The sequence below is a fragment of the Alligator sinensis genome, unplaced genomic scaffold, assembly GCF_000455745.1.
Source record: "Alligator sinensis unplaced genomic scaffold, ASM45574v1 scaffold1002_1, whole genome shotgun sequence".
Classification (NCBI taxonomy): Eukaryota; Metazoa; Chordata; order Crocodylia; family Alligatoridae; genus Alligator; species Alligator sinensis.
Window position 1 is genome coordinate 267,435 of NW_005842710.1, and position 10,846 is coordinate 278,280.

Below are 10,846 nucleotides of genomic sequence, written 5' to 3' on the forward strand. Positions count from 1 at the left end.
ATCAGGCCCCTTGCTCTCTGGTTGTGTCCCTTTTCCCTGTGGGAAGAGGCATATATGATGCAGGAAGACTGTCAGGATGCAACCTGTGCCATACCCCTTTGCCAGCATCAAGGAGTAAGCCCCTACTTTTCTGGCATGACCCTTTGGACCACAACCTTTCAGTTTTCTTCTCCATTGAAAAGCGCTTCCCAGGCTGCAGTTTAAGGGCATCTTCGGTCCTAACCAGTTCCATCCTTTCCCTGTTACAAGTGCCCGCTATGCCCAGTCCTGGGCTCTCTTCTTCTTTCATGTGGCAGCTGCTGTGTGTCCTTCTCCCATCTCCCCCCTTCCCTTGGCCTTGCAGTTTGGCTTGTTTAGCCCAGTAAAGCAAAGGCTGAGCAGGGGTGTGATTTCTGTCTATAAACCATACACACCAGGGATGGAGAAGAACAATCTAAGCTAAAGGGCAGCATTGGTACAAGGACATGTGGGCATAAACTGGCTATGAAAAGCCTTAGGCAGAGAAATTAGAAGGCTTGTAACTGTCAGAGCAGAGAGTCTCTGGAACAGCCCTGCAGCAGAAATACAGGGAGTGAAGAGCCTGAGCTTCAAGATGGAGCTTGTTTGCCTTATGACGGGGATTATATAAGGCAGTGCCTGCTGTAGTGGGGCACTGGACTTGGCCCAGCAGGTTCCCTCCAGTCTCTTGTTTTTAGGCTCTACAAACTAGCTGATGAGAGAATAGTAAATCTGTTGCCTATAAAGGGCAACAGTGCAAGCAAGGGCAGTTGGCAGATGGCAGAACCTTTTGCTGCAGGACTGATGCAGAAACCCTGATGCATCCCATAAGTTCTGGTTATCTCCCGCCCTCTTCCCTGGACCCTCCTGGGTTGCCAGCATCCCAAGAGGGATGTGGGATTTGTCTGTTCCAGCCATAGGACTTACTCTCCAACTCAGCATGCTAATAACTCCATCAGCTTTGAGTGTCCTCTGGGCTGAGTGGGGAATATTGAGAATGAACCCTCCAGGCTGAGTGTCTGCCCTGTGGGAGGGGATTAGCCTGGTAAGTGCACTGCAACCCACAGCTAACAGATAAACAGGGAAAGGCCTCTGTTGCCCCTGGTGTGCCTTTGCTCTCCCTGTTGTAGTACAGCAAAACCCAACTGCAGCACAGCTGATTCAGGGCAGCAAAATGACCTGTGGTCTGGGGGACAGATTCTAGAAATAAATCCTCCTGTACACAGCAGGAGGGGGGTAGAGGTGGGAACAACTCCTGGGAAAGCCTGCTGGAGCTTGACTGTCACACCAGGCACCATGCACATGTTCATGTTACCCAGGAGCCTCTCCTTTGTTATCTGGCAGGCTTCTCCTGTCTAACTTGGGTCTTTTTGTCTGTCTCTGCCTCAGGTGCTGTGACAAGAGGTTGTGGACAAAGATTGACTTGAGCAGGTGCAAGTCCATCACCCCCCAGGCTCTGAGTGGCATCATCAAAAGGCAGCCAGTCAGCCTCGACCTCAGCTGGACCAATATCTCCAAAAAACAACTCACCTGGCTTGTCAACAGGTTGCCAGGTGAGCGGGGTCTGTGGTGGACCAGGGAGGAGATGGTGCTTTGCCTCTGCAACACATCATGCTGGGGATAAAGTAAAGCTGCCCTGGGCCATCAGCCCTTGGGCCAGGTGCACTGCCACCATTCTGAGTAGTCATGAGTAGTCAGCTAGTCCACAGGTACTATCTTGAGGCACTGACTAATCCCAGCACCCCTTGCAGTTGTGATTCAATTTAGTGCTTTCACTCTATCCCCAGGGCAGCTTATGGCAAGAGCTCCCAGAAAGTTCGGGTGCTTGAGAAGCTGGCCCTAGTAATGAGATGCCCTTTTCTGTAAAATGAATCCAGTATCCCAAAACCTCCCCAATGCTGAGGAGATGGCTCTACTCCAGCCATGCAAAGGCGAGGCAGTATCCAGGGTCTCTGTTCATCAAGGCTTGGCCTTTCCCAGAGCAGAAGCTGGAGGCAAATTCTCCAAATATGCAAGGTGGTGGCAAGAGAAGGAGCTTAGCAGCCAAAGCAGACATCCTACAGCTTGATCAATCTGACTCGATGCATTCTGTCTCTCGTTCCTTCGGCAGGCCTGAAAGACCTCATCCTTGCAGGCTGCTCCTGGTCTGCAGTCTGTGCTCTCAGTACCTCCAGCTGCCCCCTTCTCAGGACCCTCGATCTTCGGTGGGCAGTAGGAATCAAGGACCCACAGATCCGGGACTTGCTCACACCTCCGACAGACAAACCAAGTATGTTGGTTCCCAGGTCACATGTACCAGCTGAGACATGGGCACCATGGCTATGCAGGACAGTTACCAAGGAGGGTGGGAAAGCTGCCAGTGCTGTGAGCTTGCTGTGCTGCTTCACAGACTGATATTCTGGGACTGAATGGGCTGGTGGTCAGGGATGGACAGCTATGTCCTCTAGAACAGCATTTCTCAACTCATGGGTCATGACCCAAAAGTGGGTCACAAGAATATTTGAAAGGGTCATGAACAAACTTAAAAAATGGATTCTCCTTTAAAGGGAAAAAAAAACAAGGGAAACTGGCTTTTCCCTTGCAGGCTGACAGAGTTCCAGCCTGCGAGGGGCTGCTTGGGAGGCCCCTCATGCCTTCTATGCACCCACCCCACACGTGGGGCTGGGGCCTGGGGACAGCAGGTTGGGAGTGAAGGGGCACTGTTTTGGGCCTGGCCATTGATGTTTACAAATAGGTCCTGATACAAAAAAGGTTGAGAACCACTGCTCTAGAAGAGGTTTTGAGGGGACCCAGCCTTAGAAGCACTCAAAGGCAGCACGAGACCACAAATTGACTTGACTTCCTTACCTGCCTCTAAAGGTCAGGACAATCGCAGCAAACTCCGCAACATGATAGACTTCCGGCTAGCTGGCCTGGACATCACCGACGCCACGCTGCGGCTCATCATCCGCCACATGCCCCTGCTCTCACGTCTCGACCTTAGTCACTGCAACCACCTCACGGACCAGTCGGCCAACCTCCTAACGGCTGTGGGGTCTTCCACACGCAACTCGCTCACAGAGCTCAACATGGCAGGTACAGGTCTAGCACCCAGCTAGGCTGGTGTTCAGTTTCTGTGCATCCTTGCTTAACAGGGGTTCCTACTGCTGGGACCTGGGGGAGTGTTGAGTCCTTGTCTATACCACCGTGAGAGCAGGCTGCGGCTGTTTTTGCCCTGAGCACATCCTGACAACCTGCAGGCACGCTCCAAACCTGAAAATATGCCAGTGAGGCCCTCTGTGGCTGCTTTTAAGACCACGGTCTCTAGCATGCTGGGCACATCCTCTGGTGATCTCCAGGTTAAGAGCCTGTCTTTGTCTGAGTGTAACCCAAATGTAGCTTGCTGCGGTGTACACTAGCCTAGCTTATGGGTCAGGCCTGGCCTGCTTTCTGTCCTGGCCAAGAAAGCTGAGTGACCTCTGACTCTTGGGGATGGAGCATGGGACTCGGCTGGGAAACACCTGCAGCTAGCAATCTGCTATTAAGGCCAAGTGGGGGTTATTGGCTCACGTGAAGTGTGTGAAACACAGGCTGCAGTTCGCAAGACTTCGGGAAACCGTTGGGCAAGTTGGGTCCTAGAATTCCTGTCGCCGTGCTGTACAAGAACACCTCCGCTCTCTCCTCAGGTTGCAATAAGCTGACAGACCAGGCCCTGCTCTACCTGCGGCGCATCTCCAACGTCACCCTGATTGACCTGCGAGGCTGCAAGCAGATCACCCGGAAGGCCTGCGAGCACTTCATCTCGGACCTGTCCATCAACAGCCTTTACTGCCTGTCTGATGAGAAGCTGATCCAGAAGATCAGCTAGAGACCAAGCCCAGGCAGACTGAGGAGAAGGAAAGATCCCATCCCACCCCTCTCAGAGAGCCGCTCCTCCTCCCCCCCCCCCCCCCCCCCCCCGCTCTGTCCTGCTTTGAGGCCAGCATTGTGCCCATCTCCCCTGCCCAAATCCACAGGCAGGTCAGAGGCCAGCCTGACTCCACAGTTGTCCTCCTCCTGGGACTTTGCTGATGAAGATGTCCTGTCAGGCTGGCCAGTAGCTGAGGAGGAATGGGCAAACACAGGGGGAGCTCACTCAGAGGCTGCCCGCTCTTAGTCTGAAGTTGAAGTTGTGTCAAGGTCTCTGCATGGAGGAACATGCCCCCTTTTCTCCTCACCTCAGCACCCCGGAACAGATTTTTGCTTCCTAGTTAGTATGGGTGAGGGGAGCAATACCCTCCCCATGGAAGAGGGATTGCAGCTGGACAGTCTGGAACAAGCTTGCGCCCCATCTCCTCCCCAGTGCCACCCCCATCATGTACATCTCTTGGGATCCCATGGTTTTTTGGTAACCTAGTTTGTCCTGCCATGTCTGCACCCTTCCTTTAAGCTTTCCCTCTTCTTGGCCTTGACTAGCAAAAGTGACTGAGGTTCCCCCACTGCTGTGTTCAGTGGTTCTTCTTGCAGAGAGGATGAGCCCTGGAGTGGCTGGAGGAGGTTGGACAGTGGGTTCTTGCAGGTGGATGCCTCTTTCATGGCTAGCTGGGGAAGGGTGGGTTACAGCCCCTGTCCCACTTTAGGAGGCAAGGTTGGACATGTTGAGCTTCCGCTCTGGGGTGGCAATGGCTTGCTCAGAGCAGTGTGTACCCACACACTGGCCAGGGGATGGAGAGTCCAGGTTCTCCTCTCCCTTCTTAGAAGGGAACAGGGAAGGATGTCTTCAGGGGGCACAGGTACATCAGAGCTCAGGGAGGACTCAGAAGGCATCAGACAGGGTTTCCAGATCCTGCATGGGGTGGGTTGCACCTTCTCCCCAGCCTCCTGTATGCAGCCTAGTATCATTAAGCACTCTTGGGACACTGCAGCCAGAGGAGAAAACCCTTCTCTGTCTTGCCACCCAGGGCGTAGCTATTGGCTCTTGAATGGGGAGATGAGGATGGGGGGGGGGACGCGCCCCCCCCCCCCCCACCCCCTTTAGCTGCCACTTTTTCCTTTGCAATGAATGGTCGGTCCAAAGAACCTCTCTCTTGGGCAGCAGAGAGCTTTTTGCACTTTAAAAAAAAAAAAAAGGTTGGAATCTTATTTTGGGTCACTGTTTTATTTTCCCCCCCTGCCCTCCCCTTCTCCCCCCACCAGCCCCCAGAGTGACTGGACACTCCCCCAGCTGAGAGCTTGTCAATGTAATGCACATTTTGCACTGTGCTCTCTTCTTCCACCACCTCCTGCCTCCACACCCCAACCCCACTTATCTCTGAGCATACTGATAGCACAAAACCAGACTGCCCGTGCGCTCCCCTAGTCCGCTCACAAGGCTTGCACAGGAGAAAGCAACTCGAAGCAGCAGGGGAAGAAGGAGGCAGGCCAAGGGCAGTGGCAGAACCTGAAAGGAGGCTAGCACAGATGTACCCTCGCTGCTTCCAAAGCAATAAGGGAGAGGAGGAAGCAGCTGTCACCCCTTCAGCTCTCCTTGCGGCCTGCTGGTTCCAACCGCTCTGGCACCAGTGACCTCTGCTGTGGTGTTGGCTGGGGGCGGGATGAGGCCTTTGTTCAAATCAGCTGAACCCCCAGGGGGTCAGGCCCTGCACTTCCTTCCCCCAGACCTCCATGTTATGAGCCAGGTTCTGTTCTGAGAGGGGGGAAAATGCAAGTGTGATGAATTCCGCAGTGCCTCGGTACATGGGAGTTTTGCTGCAATGAATTCTGAGAGTTTTGAGCAAAAATTACCCACTTATTCTTGTCGCTGACCTGGGAGTGGAAGCTTTCTTCCTTTTTATGTTCTTTGGTTGCTCCTGTGGTAAACTTTTGAGAAGAATCAAACTATTTTTGTTGGGGTTTTTTTGTTTCCTTTCTAAAGGAACACAGGGCAGCCACAAGCAGGAGATCAAGGACATCCGACCTGGGGGACGCACCAGCCCTGAGCGTGGCTGGGCTAGCTTTCTTTTCTTTTCTTTTTTTTCTTTTCTTTTCTTTTTTCCCAGTCTGGAAAGCAAAAGTATCTCTGTACCTAAAACAACATGCAGTCAGTACTGAGCTACAGCAGATCGTCGCTACAGGGGGGTGTCAATGCTAGGCAGTGGGGGTGACCAAGCTGATGGGTGAAGGGGCCGGCTAGTGTTTCAGTTCGTTGCCCCATGGCCTTCTCAGACATTGGCCCTCCACCAAGTCTGTGGCTCCAGAGACTTAAAAACTTAAAATGAAGGTGCGATAACTCGTTACCATAACTGGCCACCACCTTGGAGGGCAAGGGGTGAAAATCCACAAAGGAAAGAAGAAAAAAAATAATTATATATATGAAATCACTTAGTGATTTAAAAAACTGCTCCCTAAATAAAACTCCCTAAAGAAAGTCATTATTGTTTAAAGGGTTTGGTTGTGTTTTTTGTGTTGTTTTTTTTTTCTTCTTTTACCCCCCCCCCCCACACACACACACACAGAAATATTGTAAATATATATATTTTTTGTTGGCAATTTAGAGTCCATCTCCAATGTTTGTGCTTTAAAATTAATTGTAAGCATTAAGGGTAAAAGAAACCAAGTCTTATGCGCTCTCTCAGTTGATATGTTTTGGGTTGGGGGGGCTTATTATTTGGGGCAAAGGGAGGGGGAGCTAGTTGGAATTCTTTTTTTTTTCTTTTTTTCTTTTTTGTTGTTTTTTCTTTTTTCTAAGCATTCTCCAATACTGGTTTTAGAGAGAATCTTTGCTCATAAAATTACCACATGGATGGGAGAGACACTTGTGGGGGAGGGGAGGGAAGATACCAGCCTCTGAAGGGAAATATTTTGTTTCTTGGGGGTGGATTTTTGGAATAAAAGTTTAAAGAAAAATGTTTTGGGTGTGCCCATTGTTTCTCTACGAGTTGGATGTCTGGTAGACGGTACCACTGTCGGGGTCCTTATTTTACTACTGTTATCCTCCCATCCTGAAATCAAAAAGTAATGCAGTTCTGCAGGGTTATTATTGTGCGCGTGCCTCTGATTACCTGTCTAGTGGCAAATTATGACACTTGCAGCTTCCCCTAAAAGGCAGTCTAATTGGTTGCATAGAGGAAGCATTATGTTTTCAATAATATGATCATTGCTTTATGCAGCTGCAGCTTCTGAAAGAGGCCTTCCCTCTTGCCATCTGCCTCCTCCCTTGGAACTATAAATTCCTGTAGTGGTGGAAGGTCAAAACCAGAGAGCTTTCTGGATTCACTACAACTTTTCCCCTCCACATAAACCATCTGAGCCTTAAACAGTCTCTGGTTCCAAGCAGGGGAGAAGTAAAGAGGTCATTGCAGAGGTGTCAGAGCCCTGCCACTTCTTCAGTCACATCTGGTCTTTCTGGTCTCCTGGAAAACCATCGTGTTTCAAAACCATACAACTCCTGAGGCTTCGTCTCTAAAGACACAAAAGGTGCGCCACCACCACCACCACCCTGTTCTGGGCACCCTCGACTCAGGTGCGTTTCAGTCCAGAGCTGGGAAGGCTCTGTTCCTCCCCACTGGTCCCTGCCTCTGCCTCCCTTTGGGTTTAACTTGAAAAATACCCCTTTTGGACCTGTCTGGATAGGAGACTTAAAGGAGAAAAGGCTTTTCAGATCAGCTTATGGTTGTTATGCCCAGCTTCCAACTGCTTATTTGTAGAGGGCTTTGTATGCTCAGGAAGACAATGTAGACATGCCCTGCTGGCACATGCTGCCCCATGAATCAGCTCCGTGGGCTCCTTGCAACAGAATGCTTCTCCGCCTCTCATCATTCCCTTGCTTATACCTGCTGTTCTGGCCAGTGGAAATTGCAACTCCGGTCTCTTCCCAGCCTCCCACTCACACTGCATCCCTATTTTGATTGTTCTCTTGATGCCCTCCAATGCTATAGTCTTTCAGGTAAGAAGAATCGGACCCAGTTTTTTCTACTCCCAATAACACAAGCTGCACAGAAATTTCAGCTCTGTGATGCTTCCTCGGCACGGATGGCCCTGATCTCAGCTGCACAGCAAGCACTATCACACTTGCTGTCTGTTCACACCCGTAAGCGTTCTGCAGCACTGTGGTTTCTCCATCTCATTGAACTGACATTGGAAGGCAGATCCACTTGCTTTTCCTCAGGGCTATCAGCTGACATCCCGAGTCACATTTTTTCCCTTTCCAAGCTGGTATTTACAACAGCTTAGCATCTATTGAATGGAGAGGCCTTTTTATCTTGCTGCCTCCGTTTCAAACTAAACAGGCTCCACAAGTCTACATGATCACACTAAGCTCCAAGAGTTTAAAAAAAACACTCTTCTTCCCATTCCTTTCCCAAATAGGCAAGTATGAGGTGCTATTGTTTCCTCCTATCTGCTCCTCACACAATCACTTTGGCCTCTTACACAGTAAGTAATTGGGTGATTGACTTGATCCCATCTCATGCTACCTTTTGGCTCCATCCTGCAGTAGACCTTTAAGAATTTTTCCTTCGCTTTCTCCTTCCAGTTTTTGGCAGATGTCATCAGAACGTGCCCTTCCTGAAAATAAGCTGCCTTTCCTACATGTAATGTATGAAAGTTTTTTATTTTTTTCTCTTTGTCCTTAACAAGGAATAACAATCCTTGAGGAAGATATCCCCTGCCAGCCTATGCCAGATTTAGAACAGAGAAGGCATTTGCAATCAAATTTCTTTAACCTAAAATGTCTAGGGTGCTTTGTTCAACATTGTCTAAATTGGCTACAGGCCTAGGGAGAGGACTAGTAGAAAACTGAAGTTGCCAAGCCACCCACTTCACAGTAGTTTGGAGTCTTGTCATGGCCCAGGAACCTACTGTGTTAAGCAAAAAGATGATCTGTGTTTACTGTCTAAATCAGTGATTCTCAACCAGGATCCTGTTGCACCCAGGGGTGCTGTAAGATCCTCTTAAGGGTGATGTGCAATATTAGTACTATTAGGAGTCCAAATGTCCCTACCAGATCAACCCAGAGATTTCAAGCAGAAATCTATAGTGTCAAAAAACATTCTGCCCTTTTGTCGACTGAGTTCTTTGCAGTGCAATTGCTGTATTTTTCCATAGTTAAGGAATAAGCAAAAGCTGATCAAGCCTCTTCCAAGAGGTACCTTAAGTCTAATGAGGTTGAGAACCACTCATTTCAATCATTCCCAATCTGATGTGCATAGGACACTTCTGGCTTGGCTTTGCCTTTAGAAAAAAATCTGTTCTGGAAACCTACGTACCTAGTAAGTAGTCCACAGTGTTGTGAATGTGGCCACTGGCTCAGGTAGCTACTGACTGGGGTAGCCCCTGACCTAGTTCCATTGCTTGAACACCCCTGGAAGAAGGTGAGTGATGGCTGCTTGTACTACAATGGCATCAACCAGCAAAGAGTGGGGAACGATAGTCCCATTTTTGTAAATCCCATCAACTTTTTATCTTTGAAAATAGGACTGAGGTTCAGAGTCGCTGGAGCGCTTCTGGAAATGCTTCTTGTGACCCAGACCTTTTTGGCAGCAGCCATACCACAAATTAGCTCCACACCCTCCCTCAGTGCCACTCTGTTCCCCTTTCCCTGTTTGATCTGCTGCTTTGCTTTGTGCTTCCTGCCCTGTTTACCACTGTGTTCCCTGTCTCCTCCCTCATGTGCCATGTGCCTCATAGGCTGCCCTTCTGCTTGTGGCGCACAGGTTGCTGGTTGGCCACTTTTGGTCCAGACTATGGAGTCAAGTCATTCCCAGGTCTCCTGAGCCCTACTTGCTGGACTATAAATGCTGTCAATCCCCCAGTCATACTAACTCGAATTCATTGCATCTCTGATTCCTAGACAGGCTGTGAACTTACTCCTTTGCCTTCAGGTAGTGCCTATAACTCTCTGCTTATTTCCTTCCCTTAACCTTAAGGCAGAGGAATTGCCTTCTATAAAGTGCCTGTAAGTGTTATTTCTATTTGTATCCTAGCTTTTAGAAGTACCGGGGATGGATGCACATTGAGTCGGCACAGCAACTTTTTTTTTATCCCTCCTTTCTTTGGAGGTCTCTAAGAGGACTGGAGAATCGGCAGGGGCACTGGAGAGCTCCTTAAATAAAAGGGCAGGTCCTTACTGATCCAGTCACTGGAGAGCTTTTTAAATAAAAGGGCAGGTCCTTACTGATCCAGCCTATGGATTAAATGTGGTCTAACCTGTGGCAACAAAACTTCCCCTATGGAGCTCTGATGGCCTCGATAGTTATAGTGGCCTGTTTGGGGGCTTGTGCAGCAGTTTCTGCAGCTGCTACTGATGTAAAATGGGGGAACCATGGACTTGAGGGGAGGTGGGGTACAAGAGAAATGTCAAAGATAAAGCCCTTACTGGGCCAGAGAGACTGACTCAGGAAGTAGTAGTCCCTGCAGGGCTGTGCAATGTGGACTCTGGTTTTGATTCAGGGTGTTCTTTGCTTTACAGCAGGGATGCTCAACCCCAAGTGCGGGTCTCTCCATGGGGCCAAAAATCTGGTGGTGGGGAGCATGGGCAGTTAACATGCCCACAAATTTTAAGTCCCCTATGGGAGGATTGATTAGATCTAGCTGGCAGACAGACTTGGCACTGCTCACCTGACCCACATGTTGAAAAGGTTGGGCACCACTGCTCTATGGTGATCCTGTTTTGCTCAAACAGCTCCTCCCTGCTGTTGCTTCAATCTCTCTATGCTCCCAGAACCAACTCCATACCACAATAACCTAATAAATCTTCCTGCAAAAAAGTGAGATATGACTTCCCTTCCTGTTCCCATAGCATTTCCAGTTCTGTCTGATGTAATAAAGAGCACAAGGCTATCATCCCTCCCTCCCTCCCTCCCTCCCTTATCCCTGCCCAGCTCATTTGTTCAGTCTGTGCTACTGGGCCCCG

At 49.7% G+C, this 10,846-nt stretch overlaps 1 protein-coding gene across 5 annotated transcripts in view; it reads left to right on the forward strand.

Moving 5' to 3' along the window:
• KDM2A (lysine demethylase 2A) overlaps nt 1-6,838 on the forward strand; it is a 74,442-nt gene extending 67,604 nt beyond the window's left edge. For all 5 annotated transcript variants that reach the window (XM_006034169.3, XM_025216136.1, XM_025216135.1 and 2 more), the window contains 4 exons: nt 1,387-1,550; nt 2,108-2,266; nt 2,857-3,072; nt 3,663-6,838. In XM_006034169.3, coding sequence (XP_006034231.1) covers nt 1,387-1,550; nt 2,108-2,266; nt 2,857-3,072; nt 3,663-3,844 — 721 coding nt within the window. In that variant the 3' untranslated portion in view covers nt 3,845-6,838. The remainder of the gene's footprint in view (nt 1-1,386; nt 1,551-2,107; nt 2,267-2,856; nt 3,073-3,662) is intronic.
• The last annotated feature ends 4,008 nt before the right edge of the window (nt 6,839-10,846 follow it).